The 22,160-nt window shown below is 45.4% G+C and overlaps 1 protein-coding gene across 4 annotated transcripts in view; it reads left to right on the plus strand.

Annotated features, from left to right (window-relative positions):
• The window catches only part of PTS (6-pyruvoyltetrahydropterin synthase), a 147,574-nt gene that overhangs the window by 36,233 nt on the left and 89,181 nt on the right, over positions 1–22,160 (plus strand). For 3 of the 4 annotated variants that reach the window (XR_007156202.1, XR_007156200.1, XR_007156201.1), the window contains exons 7-8: positions 4,123–4,253; positions 4,506–4,603. Coding sequence is in view for 1 of the 4 variants with exons in the window: in XM_047877510.1 (XP_047733466.1) it covers positions 4,123–4,168 (46 nt within the window). In the remaining 3 variants the exon portion in view is untranslated. Of the gene's footprint in view, positions 1–4,122; positions 4,258–4,505; positions 4,604–22,160 lie in introns of those variants that run through there. The other variant, XM_047877510.1, reaches the window with a different exon arrangement.

Genomic DNA, 22,160 nt, shown 5'->3' on the forward strand with positions numbered 1-22,160 from the left:
CTTCTCAATAAGTGGGAGATTGAATCCTTTTTTTTCCCCCCTGTTCTCTATATTAGGTTTCCTGGAAAGCACCATTCTAATCTGTGCTACTATTAACTTAATTTTTATTTTTAGGTTCCACATATAAGTGACATCATGCAGTATTTGTTTTTCTGTGGGTGGCTTATTTCATTTAGCATTACGTCCTCCAGTTTTATTCATGTCACAGATGGTAGGATTTCCTTCTTTTGTAAAGCCTGAATAGTATTTCAGTGTGTGTGTGTGTGTGTGTGTGTGTGTGTGTGTGTGTGTATAATTCATATACTCATATATATGTATATATTTCACAATTTCTTTATCCGCTCATCTGTCAACAGACACTTTTGTTGTTTCCATGTCTTGGTGACTATGAATAATGAACATTGGAGTGCAAATATCTCCTAGAGAAAGTGATTTTATTTCCTATGGATATATACCCAGAAGTGGGACTGCTAGATCATATGGTAGCTGTATTTTTAATGTTTTTTCCTCCATATTGTTTCCCATAATGGTTATGTCAGTTTACCGTTAACTTTTAAATGTTGCCAGGAGGTATTTTCTATTTCCTTTCCTGAATTGAAGTGTAATTAACATGCAATGTTATATTAGTTTCAGGTATACAATATAATGATTCAGCAATTCTGTACATTACTGAGTGCTCACAGGGAAGTTGAACCTTTTAAGCTCCTATTTCTAACATTAACATATGTAGTCACCCCAAAATCAGAAGTTGGTTTCATTCATTTTTTAGGCAGAAAAAGAAGCATTGGGGGCACTTGGTGTCTGGTCGAAGAGTGGGTTGGTGGGTGAGGACGTGAAATAAGACAAGAAGAGAAGTTAGGGCTCAGTGCTTCCAAATCCCCAAACAGAAGAGGAAGTAGAAAAGGGATCCCCCGCAGAGGGAGGAAGCAGGTTTGGATGCCCCCTTTCTCTGGCCAGCCAGCGGGAGTTCCTGCCTGGAAAGACAAGGCTGTCTGTCTGCCTGGGAGGAAGTGCACTGCAGGGCGCCCAGGTCAGTTACCCCTGGAGAGAAATGGCTTTCCTTAGTTCCTCTGTGCTACACTTTGGCACATCTTTGGAGGGCACAGCATTTTACCAAGAAATTCAAATGTGTTGTTGTGACTGCGTAACTGGACAGTTCAGTAGTGAAAACATACAGGACAGTTTCATCAGTGGGCCATGAACCCAACTCTCAAGGATGGGGGGTGGGCCAGTGTGGAGATCTGACAGAATGTGGTAGAGACAGCTCTCCAGAGGCAAAGTCAAGGAAACATGCTACTCACGGGAATCCCCTTACCTCCAGTTCTTTACAAGTGTGTTGATTTTCTCATATCCTACTTTGTTCCTGTAGGATTTAAGGTAACTTACAGAAATACAAGGTTTAATAAGTAAGGAATAAAAAATATATATAAGGAAAATAAGGGTAGAAACAACACGATAATAAGAGGAAGGTGGGGTTCGTTATTTCAGAAATGTTTGCTGGACGTCTCTACAGATGTGGTCCTGTTGTTGGCACGGAGAGAAGACAAGCCTCTGCCTCTGTGGAGTTGCTGATCTGCTGATGTAGCACACAGCAAGGCTACTGACACGCAGCCCTGAATCCAGCCCATAACTTTCCCTTTTCAACATCATTCCATTAATTGAGTCACGGGAGCATCCTTTAATACATTTAATTCCCTTAGATGCTACTGACTTCTGCCATTAATCATGAACTGTGATTTCTTTTTTTCTTCTGGTATTGATTTGATACTATGTATTAGCATTTAAATATCATAACTGTATACTATAGCATCTTATTTTTTTAAAAACAAAGCAAATGGCTCTCCTGATAACAGACTCTATTTCCAGCCTTGTGTACAAATGCAATTTTGTCACTTAAGTAATTTGTTAATATATTAATTTCAGAGTTCTCTGTAGCTGTTTCCTGAAACTTTGAGAAGCACTATCTTGAGAAATTAAAGTCTTGGGGCACCTGGGTGGCTCGGTTGGCTGAGTGTCTGACTCTTGGTTTCGGCTCAGGTCATGGTGCTCGGTTGGTTGAGTGTCTGACTCTTGGTTTCGGCTCAGGTCATGGTCTCGTGGTTCATTGGTTGGAGCCCCGCCTGTAGCACAGAGTCTGATGGGATCCTCTCTCCTTCTCACTCTCTGTCCCTCCCCCCTCACTCTCCCTGTCTCTCTCTCAAAATAAACTTAAAAAAAAAAAGAAATTAAAGTCTTGTTCAATGAACATCTTTTTTTTTTTTTAATGTTTTTTTTAATTTTTGAGAGACAGAGGGAGACAGAGCACAAGCAGGGGAGGGTCAGAAAGAGAGAGGAAGACACAAAATCCAAAGCATGCTCCAGGCTCCAAGCTGCCAGCAAAGAGCCTGACGTGGGGCTTGAACGCACGAACCGTGAGATCATGACCTAAACCCATGAACCGTGAGATGATGACCTGAGCCAAAGTCAGATGCTCAATCAACTGAGCCACCCAGGCGCCCCAATGAGCATCTTTCAATTGAGAATTATCACTTCAAAGATTTTAAAAATAATATGGGTAAAGGTTATTTTTAAGTGATCATTGAAATTGAAACATAAAATCTAAAAATTCTAATGACACTTGTGGATCCTGAGAATACAATAGATGCCATTTGGAGATGTACTGATATATTTAAATTATTTATAATGTATTAATTATTAATGATTAATATATCATATTTTAAGAACTGATATAAATATTATCACTATTTTATTTTTTGGCGTCAACACAATTACATAAGAGGTGATGCAGATTACCTTTTCTATGAGTACACTTTTGGATCCTCACAATATATATTCTCAAACCAGAGATTATAATCTAGTTGGTGCACAGTAGGGCCAGACATCTGCATTTCAAAAGCTTTGTAGTTCTTGTCAGGTGGCCCGGGTTGAGAACTGCTCTGCTAGATGTTGTGGAGAAAACAAATCAGACATCAGGCTCTCAAGAGCCTGGTGACAAGTGGGAGCAGAGAAAGAAGTGACTATTTTTGAGCCCTCTTAAGCAGAACTTTGTAATAGAGTTGCTTTCTAGCTTTTGTATTTAATTCTCACCACAATCCTGAGCAGGGAAACCTTACTTTCATTTTACAGCAACTAAGACCTGGCAGTTGACCAGAAGCTGATATGTAAAGGAGCTAAGATATAAAAATATTTGTTTGGGACTATGAGCAGGGATTTGAACCCAGGCCTTTTTTTTTTTTTTTTTTTTTTTTTTTGGCTGTGGATTCCCTCCAGTGTATGACATCTACTATTAAAGATTCTATAAGCAGAAAGGGATTTGGTTCAGGTATAACAGGAACATTACCTTGATCTTCTGAAATTGGTGCTTGGTGCTTTTATTTTGTAAGTAATTCCTAGAAACTCTCATATTTATTAACTAGGATTATTAAGGGTGCTGTTTCATTGTAGGTAGAAATAAATTTTCTTGCTGTTTTACTCTGAGGGAAAATTTTTTTAAGTTTGTTTTTAAATTTATTTTGAGACAGAGAGAGAGAGAGAGAGAGAGGAAGGGAGACAATGAGCAAGGGAGGGGCAGAGAGAGAGAGGGGGACAAAGGACTTGAAGCAAGCTCTGTGCTGACAGCAGAGAGCCCGACGTGGAGCTTGAACTTACAAACCATGGGATCATGACCAGAGCCAAAGTCCACCGCTTAACCGACTGAGCCACCCAGGTGCCTCTGTACTATCATTTTTATTTGCTTAGTCTAGAGCAGTATTTCTCAACTGGGGGTGATTTTGCTGCCCAGGGGCATTTGGTCATGTCTGGAGGCATTTTTGGTTGTCACAGCTGGTGGTGGTGGGATTGCTCCTGACATCTAGTGAGTAGAAGCAAGAGGTGATATAACACATCCTGTAGTGCACCAGACAGCCCCCACCACAAGGGGATATCCAGCCCCAAATGTCAATAGTGCTGAGGTTGTGAAACCTTGCTTTAGAGGAACGGAAATTACCGGATATTTGGAGTATTAATGGTTTTAATAATAAGAAGTAAATTCTATTTATTAAACATCCATGGTGTTCTGAAACCTTTGATTTATGTTCTTGGTATCATTTCCAAAGGAACATTAAAAATGATTTCTAATCTCAGGAAGCTTCCACACCTATGGAAAACCGAGAGAGATCTGGGAATTTGAGCTTCTATCAAAAGGGAAAAATCACAGTCCATACAAGGAGAAGGAGATACGCACAGCAGCAGGGAAGATGGCCCCTTCTGCATGGGTGGGTAAGAGCAGGATATCTCAAGTCAGGAAGAAAAGGTCTGTGTTGTGTACCTACTTCTCCATTGGCTATCCATGTGACCTTGAACCAATATATTGAACTGCTCTATTCTCTGGTTTGTAAAATGGGGATAATGGTAGTACTTATTCATAAGGTTTTTGGGGAGCTTTTAATGAGATGATATGTGTAAGGTGCAATGTCTGGCATAGAGAGAGCACTCATTAAATTCTTATTTTTCTTGTTATTTATTAGAGAGATTCCACTGAGGTGGTGCCTGGGAGCTGCTCATACCTCCTCCAGAGGGGAATTCCAAGGATCGCAGGCTTCACCCCAACCTTGAGCAATGAAAGGTGAGTCAGGGCTCCAGGACATGGCCTGTCCAGCTGGTAATGAGCCGTCTGTCACAGCTGAGTGGCGATGGAGCTGGGCTTGGTTGGCTAAGGGGAAAGCAGAAAGGAGGAGTAACAAATTCTTTTCTCTTGTGAAACTTTGTAAACTGAAGGCCTTTATCTCAGTCCACAGAGGAGCAGCAGAGTAGGGAGCAGGTGTGTGAATCTCTTCATTGGTAAATGAGAACTATGTTTTAGAGCTGAGGCTGCCCTAGCTTCCTTCCCCAGGCAGGAAGTGAGCTCCCTTGTTCCCACAATCCTTTAGGGGAGAGGATAGGTTGGCTTGGCCCCCCAGAGATTAGGGTGAGGACAGAGAACTGGGGGTGTTCTTGCCGTGGACACTTGGCAGATTCTCAGATTCTCTGCTGATGAGGTCATTTCTGCCTCTTCACCTTTGTTTGACATGGGGTTTACCAGAGAAGGGCACCCTATCCTTATCCTTTGTTATACACACCCTTGCTGCCTTTTCCTTTTGTCAACACAGGATGGTATTTTTAGTTTTCTTTCACTGATACCATTGCAACCTTATGTCCTTGTTCCTTCCTCATCCAGGGCCATATATCTTCTAGACTAGGAGTTCCAGAGGGAGGTGTGTGGGGACGGCCATGTTTGATATGTGCAGGCATGGGGCCATTAGCTGGATCTAACAGCCTCCTCTTTTGCTGTTGTGTGATTTCATGGGTTCCCGGACCTGGGCTTTCCTTGTCTTGTCTTGTGTCTATCTTGACTCCTTTCGTTGGCTGCGTTCTGTTTCAGGTTGTAGGAAAGGCTGTTGGAGGGTGGGTGGCTGAGAATAGGGACCTCCCAGGAGGGGTGAGGGACATGGCAGCTCTTTTCAACACAGATCCCTATTTATTTATCTTCTAACATCCTTTGGATATTCCATGTCTCGATCTATGCCAGGAACTTCCTGGAGGCTTGTTTCCAAGAGAGGGGTTTATTTCTAAGAGGGGACAGAGAAAATGGTTGCTAAGCATGGTTGTGAGTATTTGTGGGAGCATTAGCATTAGCATGTGGAATTATCTAGTGGGCAGCTCAGTCCTGGCACTGCCAGAAGTTTATAATATCAGGACTCTGCTTGGAACCAGCAATGCTAGGACTTTAAGCCCATATTCTTCTGATCCCCCAAATCTTGCCCACCTTCATTTCCTTAGATTGCTGGTATACACCATCACCCTTAGGTGGTGCACTAATATATCATTCTCATTTCCATTTCTGTGCTTAGCTTACGTTTTCCAAGTTATGTTTCTTCCTTCCTTCCTCCCTCTTTCCCTCCCTCCCTTCCTCCTTTCTTTCTTGCTTTCTTTTTTTTTATATCTTTTAAATTAAAAAATATTTAAGTTTATTTATTGATAAAGGGGCAGAGAGAGAGAGAGGAAGACAGAGAATCCCAAGCAGGCTCTGCACTGACAGTGCAGATTTCGAACTGTGAGATCATGACCTGAGCTGAAATTAAGAGTTGGACGCTCAACCGACTGAGCCACCCTGGCGACCCCCAGGTTGTGTTTCAAAGAGCAGAGGCCTTAGAGTTGGCTTAAATTACTGCTCCCCCAAGTACTAGTGTGTAACTTGCTTCTTCACTTGTAATAGCTGCCTCATTGCCCTACTGTGGCAATCAATTCAATAATTATTGTGTGAGTCTATGTGTCAGGCGATGTGCTTAGCACTGGGAGCTGGAGGAGGGGGCACAGAGACCAATACCCAGTACTTGATCCTTATTTTTGAATTTCATTTAATGTTGGGAGGTAGGCCCATAAACAGATAATTTCTTTTTTTTAATATGAATTCATTGTCAATTTGGTTTCCATACAACACCCAGTGCTCATTCCAACAGGTGCCCTCCTCAAAACAGTGGACAAATGCCAAGAGCTAAGCATAGGATGTCTTAGGAATACAAGGGAAAGGCAAGAGTGCTTCATGGAGAAAATGGGGGACAAGCTATTTTGAAGGATGCAGGTCAGTTGGGGGTGGGTGTTATTGGATGAGAGAAGTGTGGGGGTAGGAAACAGTGTGATGAGAGCAGGGCATTACTGAAACATAATGTTTGAGACAAGAAGTGTTTTGGCTGATGCTGAAGAATGAATAGAGGCCAAAATCACTGAGGCCTTAGAGGTCATGTCAAAAATTTAAGACTCTATCGTACAGGCAATGAGGTTTTCAAGCAGGAGGGTGACATGACCAGGTCTGAGTTTAGATCAGTCATTTTAGTGATTATGTGGGGAGTGAATGTGAGATTGAAAAATCTGGAATCAGTCCAACTAGGAGGCTGTTGTAATAGTCCAGGTGAGTGATGATGAGCTATCACAAAATAATCATGAGGTGGAGGCTGTAGAAGGGAGGGGACAGAGTTTAAATATTAAGGCAATATAAAGGGCAGATTTTAGAGATAGATTGCTGGGGAGAGGGTGGAGTTAGGGTGACTCCAGGTGTCTGGCTTTACTGGATGGGAGGATGACGGTACCGTTGACTAAAATGGGGATCACAGAAGGAACAGTTTTGGGGCAAGGGTGGAGATGGTGAGTTAGGTCTCCTTGGAGATGCCTGTGGAGTATCTATCTCAGTGGTGATGTCTAGCATGCAGTTGTATTGATAAACCTGACGCTCAGGAATAAAACCCCGGCTAGGGTAGAGACTTGCGAGTTATCAGGGTATCGGTGATAGGGAAATCCCAACAATGGAAGCTTTTGTCCAGGTGCACTGTGTGGAATGTGAAAAGCAGTAGTTTAAGGACTGATTGGCAGGGAATCCCAATGATTAAATGGTGGGTGGAAGAGGAATCCAAGGTGGAGACCCACGCTGACAGAGAGAGAGTGGCATTGCAGTCACAGGGGAGTAGACAGTTTCAAGAAAGAGTAAGCACTAGGGTCAAATGCAACAGTAAGAAAAGTATAGAAATTATCCAGTGAATTTGACCATGGGAAGGTATTGATTTTTTACTAAGGGGCCGTGAATAGAGGATCTGAAGCTGCAATGGAATGAGTTGGGAGGGGAAGGGAGATGGTGGGGAGAGCAAGTATAGGTTTTAGTAGAGAAGGAAGGAGGGAGATAAGATGGGGCCAGGAGACCCAGCGGAAGGAAGGTTTTTCTTTGTTTTTAAATGTTGCAAGACTGGAACATATTTATAGGCTAAGAGGCAGGAAACCCTAGAGAAGGGTGGGGAGGTTGCAAGCTAAGGGGAGAAACTGAGGAGTACAGTTTCTAAGGGTGGGGAACATATATGGAGGGACTGGTCTAGGGCAAGGAGAAGAACCCTCATCCTGGGAGACTGTAGATAAGGAAAAGAAGGAGCACAGAGATTGATCAGAGCATAGTGGGGGCTGGAAAGTTCAGGCAGCTCTCATTTTATGGCTTCAATGTTCTCATAAAGATATGAAGAGACGTGTGGTGCCTGAGTGGCTCAGTGGGTTGAGCATCCAACTCTTGATTTTAGCTCAGGTCATGATTTCACAGTTTGTGGGACTGAGCCCCACATCAGGCTCTGTGCTGACAGTGTGGAGGCTGATTGGGATTCTATCTCTCTTTCTCTCTCTCTCTCTGCCCTTCCCCACTTATTCTCTCTCTCAAAATAAATAAATAAATAAACATGAAAAAATATAAGAAGAGATGTTGTCTGTCAAGAACGACGGCCTTTGGGGTTGGGTGGGAGAGATTTGAAGGGGGCTCTAGAGATTGGAACAGTTCCTGACGGTGGGAGAGATAGCCTATAAAGCACATGTTAAAGTATCCTTGATCTGCAGCACTCACAACCCAGTTGAGTTTGGGGACCATGGTGCTATTGTAGAGTTGTGTTCTTTTCTTCAGCAGCACTTGGCCTGGGCAAGGGAAGGTAGAAGGCAGATCATGGGATTCTTTAGGGTTGGATTTTTTTTCCAGAAAAATGAGATTGAAGGTAGACGCTTGTGAGAGAATGGTTCAGGTGATCACCTATGTGGTCTAGGCTGAGCAGGCAGCAAATGAAGGACTCAGGGTATGCGGGGTCTCTGTGATGCTGAGGGGTAGGCAAGAGCGACACAGGAAATGGATTGCTGTTTGGGGCTGGACTGTTGGAATTTAAGATTGCCAATGAGGGGCAATTCTGACAAGGTTCCTGGAGGTGGGGAATCTGAAGGGAATGAAGATGAGGAGGTTCGTGAGCTGTGAGACTACTGTGTTCGGCAAATTATGGACATCCAGCAAGGTGGTAGGGAGAGATGAAAAATCTCAGCCTTCACTGATGAGATTGGAAGCCGATATAACCATGGGGCCAAGTCTCAAAATGGCAGGGACTTTTATAGGAAGAGGAAGAGTAAAGGTTTGGAAATGGCACTGGGGAGTTAAGACAGCAACTCCGTTCTTGATCTTGATGCCAGTGGGGAGTGGGATGTTGACCAATCTCCATGGAACGTCACAAGGAAGCATTCAGGCTGGACTTGGTGTAGTTTGTGCTATGTCTGAGGAGGGATGGGGCTGAAATCCGAGCTTTCACCACACTTTGGGTCCTGGAGGGTAACTTTTAACCAGTGTGACCTCCATCCCCAGAAAGGCCACTTCTTTCTAATTTGCCCAAGGTGGCATAGAGGCTAGTGGTGACCCTGGGGAGTGGTGTCCTCAGCAAAGTTGGATTTCTTCTGAGATCACAGGGTAAGGTCACAGGAAAAAGGTAAAAAATGTAGGAGAGTTTATTAGGCTTTGGGGGCTTTGAATGGCACACAGGAAATGTTGCTGAGAGAGGGAAAGAGAGAGACAGGGAGAGGAAGGGTAGAGGAGCACTGAGGTGTCCCGAGGAGGAGGGGTGACTGGGGGGACTTTCACTGGGGACAGTGACTGGGTCAGCTGCCTCTGAGGCATTAATAGACCGGTGATTCCAAGGATCCAAAGAGACCGGTGATTCCTGGGGCCAGGCTGGAGCTCCACAATGATCCCATCTCGATAGACCACTGTGGTCTGTGGACATCTACATCATGTCACAGGATACTTATTAAAATGCATGTTCCTGTCTTTTTTCTCAGCCCCAAAGTGATTCTTAAGCACCCTCAAGTTTGAAAACCCTAACTAGGAGTCTTGGTGGTCTTGGGTACAGAGTGCCTACTGGTATTCAGTGACGACTCATAGATATGACACCTAATGCAGGGCCTGTCTGGTCAATGGTTGTCATACACACTGTGACCCCTTGGTTCTATTGGTGACCTCTGGGAGGGCATGAAGGCACAGCACCTTAGTGGTCTTTATTATTGGCCAATACCCATGCCAGTACACGTGGGGTGGGGGGGGCAAATATGGCTTCACTTTTCCCTTCTAGTACCTCAGTCACACTTCTGGGAACCCCCTTTTTTCTCTCGTCTCCTCCTTTCCTCTTCCACAAGCCTCTCAGTCTTTCCTGTCTGCCAGGGCCTTGCCGTGTGTCCAAGGGCCAGCATTGTCCTGGAGGCCAGTGTGTGGATGATGGACAGAGGCCAGTGCTGAAGGCCCCCGCTACTTCCTTCAATCTACACCTTTTCTCTCTATTGCCCAAGGCTCCTCAGAAGTGGGTGGAGGGGAAAAGGAAAGAGAGGTGCAGGGGGACCAAGGACCCTGGCCACCTAGTCACCTGAGTCTTACACTCCAGGTCCATCCCAGCCCCACTATGGTGGCCATTTCTCTCCAACCCTCCAAGCCCTCACTAATCTGAAACACTCCTGAAATTTGAATCAGAATTAAAATTAATTCCATGAAGTGAATGTTTATTTAGCTGAGCCGGCCTTAGATGTTTGGGCAATGCAGATAAAATGCATCAGTGCACAGTAAAGGGGAAACTCAGGGACATGGTGGTATTGTGAGATGTGCCTTAGAGAAAAGAGAAGGGAGACCCAGCATGGGCTTCATGTGCACCTGCAGCAAGTGGAGCCAAGGGGAAGAGGGCCCAGAGGGCCTAGGAATAGGATAGCCTGTGGGAGGGGAAAAGAGAAGGCAAGTGTATGAAATGAGTCTTGTTCTGCCTCCATGTGGGGGGCCGGTTTCCTGAGCCAGACCCTCAGGTGGGGTGGTGGGAGATGATCATGAGGTTTGTGAGGTCCCGGAAGGGCAGGAAGGGCATGTGAACATCGGTAAGGCATGAGAAAGTGAAAAACAAACAAACCTCAAATGCTTGAGCCTCCCTGCATGTTCGGCCATGTGAACGAACTGGCAGATGGAAAGCCTAGGATTCTGACCGTTGAAGGTAGTGAGGTGGCTTATTTAATCAAACCAATAAGTTAATACCATTCATTTAAATTTAATACATAGTCCTACAAGCTTGTATGTGGGTTTCTGTGTTTCTGATGCTGTTAGGCATGCAGTGGACTAATATGGGGGTAGGGGTGGGCAGTGGGTAGAGGACTTGGCGGCCGGCCACTGTTTTACAACACTGGATAATTGTGAAGGAAGTATGAAATCATTCACCGACAAGACGTGACGAGCATATGAGTAATAATACACCATCCCTGCCCTCTGGGGCTCTCAGGTGATCCAGGAAATAAGGCTTGTGGACAACTCGCAATAGTTTAAGACTGGCCCAAAAAGCCATAGTGGATGTGGGGAGGCAGTCCCAAGAAAGAACAGGGGAGGGAGGAATTAAATCCAAACATTTTGGGTGTTGGTTTGCTCCCTCTACAACTGGATTGCAAAGTCTCAGAGGGCAAATACTGTACCTTCCTTTTGTGTCTCCCGTGATACTCTGCATCAGTATCTGTTCAATATCTGTTCACGCTTCTTCATTTTAACACCTGTAGGGCATACCACGTGCTCTGTGTATGTTAGGTGCGTGGTTTTTGTTAAGTGAGTAAAATTAATTTTTCCTGTCTTTTCTCCCATTCTTTCACTTCCCTCCCATCTCCCAAGGATTTATATAGTAAATACTTGTTAAAATGAGTCATGAAGGGTGCCTGGGGGGTTCAGACTGGTTGAGCATCCAACTCCTGATTTTGGATCAGGTCATGATGTCACAGTTTGTGAGATCGAGCCCCATGTTGGGCTCTGTGCTGATGGTGCAGAGACTGCTTGGGATTCTCTCCCTCTCCCTCTCTCTCTGCCCCTCCCTTGCTCACACACACACTCTCTCTGTCTCTCAGAATAAATAAATAAACAATAAAATAAAATAATATAAAATAAAATGAATCATGAAATTGTCAATGACATTAGAAGTTCAACTTCACTGATAAGAAATTTCATGTATTACATCAGCAGAGATTAATAGAACTAAGATAATTTTCCACATTAATGAGGTTGCAGGTAGACTGAACTTTTATACATGATTAGAGGGAGAACAATCGTTCAGCTTTTTGGGGGAAGGCAACCTGACACTATTTGTCAATAGCTTTAAGAAGGCAGATCTCCTTCCATCTAGGTGTTCAGCCTCTCTGAATTTACCCTAAGGAAATAATTACTGCTGAGGGCAAAGAAGATAATCACAGCATTGTTCCTGAGAGTGAATGCTGAAAACATCTTAGATGCTAACCAATGGGGGACTGTGTGATTAGTGCCTTGAAGCAACTTATAATAATGTGGTAGAAAAGTATTTGAAAAATGAAATGAGAACATGTTAAAGCAGAATTAAGTTAAAAAAAAAAAAAATATATATATATATATATATATATATATATATATATATATATATTATAAAAAATCCAGGTCAGAAAGCTAGTGTGGTAGGAATTTTGTGTTTTTTCTAGCTATATGGCCTCCAGCAGATCACTTGACCTCTTTGGGCTTTAGCTTCTTTTCTGTAAAAGAGGGACATTGCTCTCTGCCCTATAAGGTTGCCATGAGGATTGGTGATATGGATGTGGAACACTTGGTCTTAGCCTGTGTATCAATCAGGTGCTCAGTTCGTGATGGATATTATTACTCAATTTTTGTAAAAAAAAAAAAAGTGTATTTGTACAGTAAAAGGAAAACCAGTAGAAGTTATAGTGAAATGTTAGCAGTGTTGTCTCCAGCTGGTGATATTGTAGTGATTTTTTGCTGCTTCTTTAGGCTTTGCCCTTTTCCCAAATTTTCTACAATGAACACTATGGGAATTATATTAATATTATAATTGGAAGCAAAGTACTTAGAAAAGAAATGGTCGTAACCTTGTATTTAAAACATTAGAATTAAAGAGGGGCTCAGTCGGTTAAGTGTCTGACTGCAGCTCGGATCGTGATGCCAGGGTTAGTGAGTTGGAGCCCCGCACCGGGCTCTCAGCTGCCAGCACGGAGCCTGCTTCAGACCTTCCACCTGTTCCCTCCATCTCTCTCTCCCTCCTCCGCTCTCTCTGAAAAATAAATAAACATTAAAAAAAAATTAGAGTCAAAGAGATGAATTACTGATCCCATCTATGTTAGAATTATAAGAGACCTAGCAGTTTTTTGTTTAACTTCATTTTACAGTAGAGGAAACGGAGGCACGTCGCAAGGGATTTCACATTTCCTGAGCCAGGGCTTTTTAAACTACACTAGTCTGTCTTTGAGGACACGGGGCTCAAGAGAGGGGCTGCTGTAGGCCTGGCTGTTCCCCCAAACCATTGGTGCCCCCAGTAGAATCCTGCATCTTCCAAATCCCTTCTTGGATCTCCCAGTGAGAGACTTGTGCCTCCTTTCCTCTCCCCAGGCAGTGTACTATCAGACAGAATTCATTACTGCAATCTACTTTTTCCTACCAGACAGGTTTGACCAAGTTCCTTCTCCAAATTTCATTTTTTTCTCAAGTGGAAACAGCGATGTCACTGGACATCCTTCGCATTGTTTCCAGCCTAGACGCCTCTTCTGGGTGCTATTCATTCTCACGTGGATGTCCTACAGGCACTTTCAGCTCCTCGTGCCTAAAACGGAATTACTGTCTTCCTTCCCAAACCTGGTTCTCCTCCCATTTTGTGCCATAGAAAAGAGCAGACCCAGAATCCTGGATGACATTCTCTACACCTCCTCCTTCTCACCCCTTATTGATTAGACCCCTTACTAATTAGTTGTTAAGGCTCCCTGATGCAGCCCACATCGCTCAATCAGTATTGATTAGCCCGAGGCATGCTCTGTCCAGATAGTGGGTCGGTAGGAGGAAAGACCTATGATGAATCAGACCTATCATTACGAAGCTAATCCTTTGCTTCACCATAAGCAAAGAAGAGATAGTGGGCTTTGAGATAAAGGGGAAGCTATTTCTAGGGGTCCTTGGGGGAAGAGAAGAGGAGGCATTTTATCCGGACCTTGAGGCTAGTGTAAGATTTGGACACGTGGAAAAGAGGAAGAGAATTTCAGACAGGAGAGCAGGGAAAAGGCCCAGGAAATGTGCAGGAAGCAGTTGAGCTCTCTTGAAGGATGATGTGAAGGCAAGAGGAAAGGAGGGCTGGTGTGGGTCTGTGGAAGGACTTGACTTACATATATAGGCTTCTGAACTACAGAGCCCAGGGCCACAGGGGCCAAAGGTCAGAGTAGCCAGCAGAGGGCACTCCAAGGACATCCTTTTCACTCCTAGGGGCTGTTGATGCTGTACAGTTGACCCTTGAACAGCATGGGTTTGAACTGTGTGGTTCTATTCATACACAGATTTTGTTTCTTTTTTTTTTTTTAATTTTTTTTTTCAACGTTTATTTATTTTTGGGACAGAGAGAGACAGAGCATGAACGGGGGAGGGGCAGAGAGAGAGAGGGAGACACAGAATCAGAAACAGGCTCAAGGCTCTGAGCCATGAGCCCAGAGCCTGACGCGGGGCTCGAACTCACGGACCGCGAGATCGTGACCTGGCTGAAGTCGGACGTTCAACCGACTGCGCCACCCAGGCGCCCCAGATTTTGTTTCTTTTTGATAAACACAGGACTGTATATGTATTTTCTCTTCCTCATGATTTTATTCATAACATTTTCTTTTCTCTTGTTTACTTTGTGTGTGTGTGTGTGAGAGAGAATACAGTATATGATGTATATAACCTACAAAATGTGTTACTCAACTTTATATTATTGGTAAGGCTCTGGTCAACAGTAGGCTCTTAGTTAAGTTTTAGGGGGAGTCAGAAGTTATATGTGGATTTTTGACTGTGCAGTGGATTGGCACCCCTCTCCACTGACAACTGTACTTGGAATTACCAAGATTTGATTTTTTGCAAATCTGGTGTGAATCATTATCTCATTGTTTCACATATATTTCCTTTATATTGATGAATATAAGCTTTTGATGTGTTCTTTCTCACATTTATAGTGTGGTCATTTTGGCTTTCTGTTCTGTGAAGTGCCTCTTTCTATCCTCTGCTCATTTCTCCAGTTGTTTGTCATTTTCTCATTGATTTGTAGTTTTTTTTTATAGTACTGGACACTGAACATTTATTGGTTGTCTGTGTTATATCTTTCTTCAAAAATGGCTTGTCTTTTACCTTTCATTGTGGTGTGTTTTGCTGAGCATACATCTTTAATTTTAAAATAGTCATATTTGTAATCTTTCCTTTTATGAGCAGGGTTTTTTTTAGTTGTTTTTTTTTTTAAGAAGTCCTCTCCTTTTGTGAGATTTTAAAAAGGTGTCCCCTTATATTTTCTTCTAAAGTTTGGAAGTTTTACATGTCACATTTTGGTCTTGAATTGACCAGGGATTAATTTTTGTGATTGTGGGAGATAAAAATCCATTTTTTTTTCACGTATGGATAACCAGTTACACCAACACCATTTACTGAAGAGGCCATTCTATCTCCAGGAACCTGTAATGCCAGTTATGGGGATGGGGTGGGGTATTTAGGGAGAAGGCTAGAGAAATTCTCCGATGACCGATGCTTTAATAGAGAGATGAATGAATGGAGGAGTGAATGAACCATGCAGTTATCTGGGGGATGCTTCCCCTGGGCAGAGGGGAAAGCAAGTGCAAATGCCCTGTGGTGGAGTGCCTTCGGTGTTGGAGGAAAGGAAGGGGGGTCAGTGCAGTGGAAGAGAGCGAGAGTGGAGGCTGGCATGGGAGGTGGCAATGGCATGCTTGCTGTGACCAGATCAGGAAGGAGCTTGTAGAACATAGTGCTTTGGAGTTTGCTCTAAATGTGATTGGCAGCCACGGGAGGACTGTGAGCAAGGGATGGCTTGACCAGATTTATGTTTTACAGTGATCACATTGGCCCCTGCATGGAGACTCAGCTGTGAGGGGGCTCACGATCAGTTAGATTGGTGGTGGTGGCTTGGATCATGGTGGCAGGGACAGGGAGGGCGGACGCTCAGGTTCAAAGTATTCTTTGAAGGTTGAGCCAAGAGAATCTGCTGATGGATTAGATGTGGGGTGTGAAAGAAAGGAGGGAACAAGGTAAGACTTCCTCACCGTTTCCTTCATTCTCTTCTGAAACTCCTCCTGGGTGTTTGTTAGAGTCTCTTAATCCATCTGCCATCTTAACTCATCGTTCCTATCCTTGATCTCTTGGTGCTCTGGCTACGTTGTGGGTGAATTCTACAGTGCCTTCTTTCAGTTTACTCATTCCCTCTCTGTGCCCAGCAGAGGATTTTTGGTGGCTGTTTGAGTTTTAAATTCAATTACTGTGTTTTTTACTTCTGTGATTAAAAATAGTTTTTCGGGGCGCCTGGGTGGTGCAGTCGGTTAAGCGTCCGACTTCAGCCAGGTCACGATCTCGCGGTCCGTGAGTTCGAGCCCCGCGTCAGGCTCTGGGCTGATGGCTCAGAGCCTGGAGCCTGTTTCCGATTCTGTGTCTCCCTCTCTCTCTGCCCCTCCCCCGTTCATGCTCTGTCTCTCTCTGTGCCAAAAATAAATAAACGTTGAAAAAAAATTATTTAAAAATAGTTTTTCATGTCCACCTGTTTTGGTTTCATATTTTTTTGTTCTTTTTGAAGTAGATATTGAGAGGTAGAGGTGGATGTGTCTCGGGCTGAACCCTAGGGATCTACAGGAATGGCCCAGTGCTTATGTCTGTCAGTCCTGACAAGAGCAAGGACTGGGTGCCAGCCCTTTGCCCTCCCTCCCCCATCGTGCCTGGAGAGGGGTGCTGGTGCCTCCCCAACGGTGAATCCCGCCACAGGTTGCTAGGTAGTAGAGCTGCAGCCACCGGGCTCGGACCTCCCACTAAGAACACGGCCCAGGCTCTGCCGCATCATTCTGCCGTTGAATCCCAGCCTCTCCTCCAGGAAGAGGTGGATGCTTCTCTGGTCGGCAACCTCAAAGCCCCTCAGTCTGAGAGTCCAGGTCCTTCTAGAGTCTGATGTCTGGCCTCTGGCCGGGCTAGACCTCCTTGCGCCACCAGGGGAGAAGAGGGCCATGGGGACCTGCACACACACTCCTGCTCCTCCCTGTGAGTTTTCCCCAGCGAGGGCTGCTCCAGAAGGCCAGCTGCATGTGCTGCCTGGCCGTTTGCCCTTTCCCGTGGTGGACGTTAACGCCTACGTTCATCTCTCAGCCATCCTCCACATGCTTATGTATGCCTGCTATGCTGTTTCCTAAAACTGATTTCACGTGGCTTGGTTTATGTTCAGGTTGTTGCTGGTTTTGGCTGTTAAGCTTTAGCATTTGATTTCTGCATGTATTTTGTAATTTTGGATTTGCAGGCTCATTTGGAATGGGAAGCTTTCAGATTTTTTTTCTTTCTCTTCCTATGTGTTCTCTAGGCCTAGAAGTGTTGTAGCTTCCTGCTGGCTTCCTGAAACGCTGGTCCAAAAAAATAAAAAAAAATTAAATTAAATTTAAAAAGGCCTCCATGCTGGTAGCAGGTGAATGGGAAAGGTGGGGATGGCACAGGGGGTGGCCTGGCTCAGTTCCTGGAAGGAATGCTTTGTCCTCCAGCTCCCCAGGCCCATGGCTCCCTAGGAAGCTGTCACCCCAGGCAGCACTCAGCAGCAGTTTTTTCCAGCTTCCTTTTTGATTGGGGGTAACCTCAACCCAAAGTTGACTTGAAGCAGGGGAACACTTGTAGTTCTTCTTCTTCTTTTGTTGTTGTTGTTGTTGTTGACCAAGGCAGGGTAAGAGCCCATTTGGCTCCTGAGAGGATGCTGCCTAAAAGAGGAAGAATGCAAAGTGGTCCTTCCACAAAATCTGGTAAGAATCCCCCCTGGTAGGGGACTGGCCAGGACATGTTTCGTAAGGAAGTGTCTCCCTCTAGTGGCCGCAAGGGTATATTTCAAGATGCTGTCCTCTGTTCTTTGCTCTTGGGGAGTTTCCTTGAAGCTCTAGAAGATCCACCAACATGGGGGTGGGAGAGCCATAGATTACAAAGCCCTCCATCTGGTCATCTGATTAAAATGAATGGATTCTATCGTCACTGATGAGAGAGAGAGCTCCCCATCAATTTCCATGTTTCTCCTCATTTTTCCAAGCCAAAATTTGCAAATGGTTACACGTATGTTAATTAGTGTTATTCCTGGAAACTCCAGAACAGTTGTCGTCCTTTCTGGTAGCTTCCTTATTAAGTGGTCCCTTTCATGGTCTTCTCTAAGAGGTTTAGCAGAGCTGTTCTTTCGGTTGTTGTAAACAGGCTACTCCACAGCACTTGGCGGGAAGTAGGGGAGGAGGAGGTTGACAGGACAGCAGAGCAACAGAGGGAACCTATGTTCCAGAGCCCGCTTTCTGGGTCTAAGCTCACACTGGAGCAATAGTCTGGTTTTTGCCCTGGTTCTACCCAGTAAGGTGGCCTGCCTTCTCTCACTATCTGCTGCTGACCTTGCCCTGAGTTCTGCTCTAGGGCTAGTTCCCCCACCCCATCGTGGTCCCTCTGACATCTCTCCACTCTCTGCACCGTATGGCGTTTCAGTCTTAGCACACACCGCCAGCTAACTTATTCCCTTGGTATTTCCCAGTTCTGTTTCCTGAGACAGAACCCTAATTGATGCCCCCCACCTTTTTTTTGGTGCTTGGGCGCATCAAAGGTCTCTGGCCAGCCAGCGAATTGGCCCTTTGGGAGTTTGCTTCCATTGCAATCAGCTGGGCCAGGGAGGGTGTGATACAAAACAGAACTGGCTGGAGTTGACTTTGTAGCCAGGCCGTTTCCTTTAAAAGGGCATGGCTGTAGCACACCATAGGACTGTCCCATTTGGAAACTCACCTGCGGCTGCAGTGAGTTGGAGCCCCGGTCTGGGAACTGAGTGATTTGGTCTGCCTTGTCGCGGGCTGGGAGCTCCCACAGAATGGAAGCTTCAGGATATCTCTTGGTGGGATTCATCTTCTCCATTTGTCCTGCTCTGTTTCCCGTTCTCATTGTGTGGTCAATGTTAAGGAGGGGCACAAAGAATGGCTTGTGTGTCCCTGAGGTGGGCATGATCACGACATACTTTATGGGCAGGTTGATTGGTCGCCTGATGAGGGGCGATGTCACATTGGGGCATAGGGGATAGGGAATGTGGATGGCACTGTGCAATTTGTTCAAACTTAAAGGGTACTTCTTCCTCAAGACACTTCACTGACATTTTCCAGAAAGCTGTTGAAGTAACCAAACCTATGATGAGCACAGGGTGAGAGGGGTCCTCACGAGTTGTGCATTGCAAAACTTGTCGTACTGTTAGTGGCTGCCTTGCTCTGCCCACATTGAGCAGCGTCTACATCTCCCTTGCCTTGAATTTCAGGTATGCTTGCAAAGGTCTCACATGGCTGTGGCACAGGGGCCCCCGTCACTCAGGGGACACAAAGGTATAGGTTTGGGATGTGGAAAACTTTTGGGGGGAAAGTAGGGGAGAGTTAACATTCATTGAGCACTTCCTACATGCTAGGTGCTATGCTGTATTATGTCCTTGTTCATACTTTTGTATCATATCTGTGTTGTGGCTCTCATTAGTCCTGTTTTACCGCTAAGGAAACTGGGCTCAGAGTTTCAGCCAGAGCTGCTACAAGTTGTATGTTTGCACTGCTCCTGGAGATGCTTTTCACTTTGTACTTAAAGTGGCCACATTGGTTATGGCCAAATTATAGAAAGAGCTCAAGGGGCGCCTGGGTGGCGCAGTCGGTTAAGCGTCCGACTTCAGCCAGGTCACGATCTCGCGGTCCGTGAGTTCGAGCCCCGCGTCAGGCTCTGGGCTGATGGCTCAGAACCTGGAGCCTGTTTCCGATTCTGTGTCTCCCTCTCTCTCTGCCCCTCCCCCGTTCATGCTCTGTCTCTCTCTGTCCCAAAAATAAATAAACGTTGAAAAAAAAAAAAGAAAGAGCTCAAATGCCCATCAGCTGATGAATCGATAAAGAAGCTGTGGTACACACACACACACACACACACACACACACACACACACTGGGATGCTGCTCGGCAATGAAAAAGAATGCAACATTCTTGCCATTTGCAACAACCTGGATGGAACTGGAGGGTATTATGCTGAGTGAAATAAGTCAGTCAGAGAAAGAAAGATATCATATGTTCTCGCTCCTATGTGGAATTTGAGAAACTTAACAGAAGATCGTGGGGGAAGGGAAGGAAAAAAATAGTTACAAACTGAGAGAGAGTCAAATGTAAGAGACTCTTAAATACAGAGAACCTACTTGGGGGTTGATGGGGAGGTGGTTGGGGAGGCAGGGAGAATGGGTGATGGACGTTGAGGTTGGTGCTTGTTGGGGTGTTGTACGTAAGTGATGAATCATCAACGAGACACAGAGCCCACTGCAGGCTGTGTTGGGCTGGATCGTGACCAGAACAAAATGGCTCTGGGGTGTGATGCAGTCAATCTGAAAACTGGATAGAGTTCTGAGTTAGAGGTTCTGTATCCTACAGAACTTTGGTGTTAATTGGCCTGGCATGGACCTCTGCATCTCAGTTTTTAAAAGCTCCCAGGTGGATTCTGATGAGCAGCCAGGGTTGAGAAGCGCCAGTTAAGACTAGTCCTTCATCGTACAGAAGAAGAGGACAGGTGCTCTGGGAAGGCAGGTACTAGCTCACACTGCTCAGCTGAGGGGCAGGGAAACGGGGAGGCAAAATGAAGGAGGAAAGAGGTGCATGGCCTATTGGATGAAAGGAGGCTATACTTGTCTCTTGGCACAGGTGGTGCAGGGAGGTACTTTGTTATTCACCGGGAGGCTCAGGACTGACTCTTAACCAGCGCGTTCTGTGAGACTGATCCTTAGAGGGTATTGTCACTATTGTGTGAGGAAACCAGATGTGACTCACGCCAGGAAATTGCCTGCTCTTGTTATCGTTAACGGGAAAGGCAAAGCCATTGTAAGAAAAACATCCAGGAATACAGTGTCTTGAAGAATACCGAGGTTTATTTCTCTCACATTTAATAGTCCACAGTGAGTAGATGGGTTCATTTATGCCGTCAGAGGATTCAGGAACCCGGCACCACCCCAGGGCATTAGCACTGCTGACTGAAGCTGGGATGCTGGCTCTTCTGGGTTCCAGAAAGAATGTGGAGGAACCCGTGGAGGTATTTTAAGTGGCAGGTGTCACTTTTGCTCATGTTCCAGTGGTGAGAACTTAGTCTCATGGAAGCAAGGGGCATTGGGAAATGTGGTCCCTTCTTGGTAGCCAGCACCCAGCTCTACATCTATTCCTATAAAAGGAGAAGGCAGATTTTGGTGACCAACGAATGTCTCCATGGAAGACCTCAAGGGAATTTATTCCTGGTGCCCTCTTGTAACCACTCTTCCAGGGAGTGGAACTATTTTCTTGCCACGAAATAGTTTCAAGCACCTCCAGTGAATCAGGCAGGTATGGGAGCAGGAACACAGCCCAGGGGGCCCTGGGTTAGATGTTTTCCATCAGGGAACATTCCCCAGAGGTGGCAACATCTGGACTGAGTTTTGAACACGAGTAGGACACGGTAGGCAGAAGACACAGCCATGAAGAGGGTCAGTGGCCAAGGGGGCAAGGGATGGCTTGAATGTGACAGAGTGGTGGGGGTGGGCTGGAGAGAAGAGCAGAGCTGGACCACACAGACTCTGAGCAAGTGAAATAACACAAACTTTCAGCTGGTGGTTTCGAGGAGAGAATCCGTTGGCATCTCCCTGTGAAAGGGCACTTTGTTGGGATTGGGCCCCCCAGTTTTAACCTTTATTAAAAAGACAGTAAGAAAAATCTGGACTGAGCTTTTTACCTCACCTGAACTGCACTTCTGACTTCCCCCACATGAGGTTAGTTAAGAACGGATCAGCCAGGCCTTGGGAGATGCACCGTTGTGTGATGTTATGAGATGGTTTTGCTTGAGCCCATCTGGACTGTGCCATAGTAGAAGTGGTGTCCTCTGGAAGGGAGGGGTTGTGGAAGGGAGCGATGCACAGCATTGTGGTTATGGGAGGTAGGCCAGGTGAGGTACCATCTCTGACTCAGCCGGGAGCATGTAGGTGCCTGGCACATTCCTGGTGGTGGGAGAGGAGAGGCTCCTGGCCGTGAAGGTGGGTGGTGTGACATGGGATGCAGGTGGTAAGGGGCCTTTGGCTGCACTGAGGTCTACGTAGGTTCCTCTAGTCCTTCGGGAAATTCATGAAATGTAGCTGGTCTCAGACATGCCATGTGGTATTGGACGAGGGTGGATTCCATAGTTAGGGCTGAGAAGGAAACATCTGAGGAGGGCCCTTTCTCTGGTGGCCAGAGTGGTAGTTATGGTGGTGGCCCTGGTTGGGGGCCGCCATGCTTTGCAGAGCAATGAGCTCAGGGGCACCATGGTAGA

The sequence above is a fragment of the Prionailurus viverrinus genome, chromosome D1 (assembly GCF_022837055.1).
Source record: "Prionailurus viverrinus isolate Anna chromosome D1, UM_Priviv_1.0, whole genome shotgun sequence".
In the NCBI taxonomy this organism is placed as follows: Eukaryota; Metazoa; Chordata; class Mammalia; order Carnivora; family Felidae; genus Prionailurus; species Prionailurus viverrinus.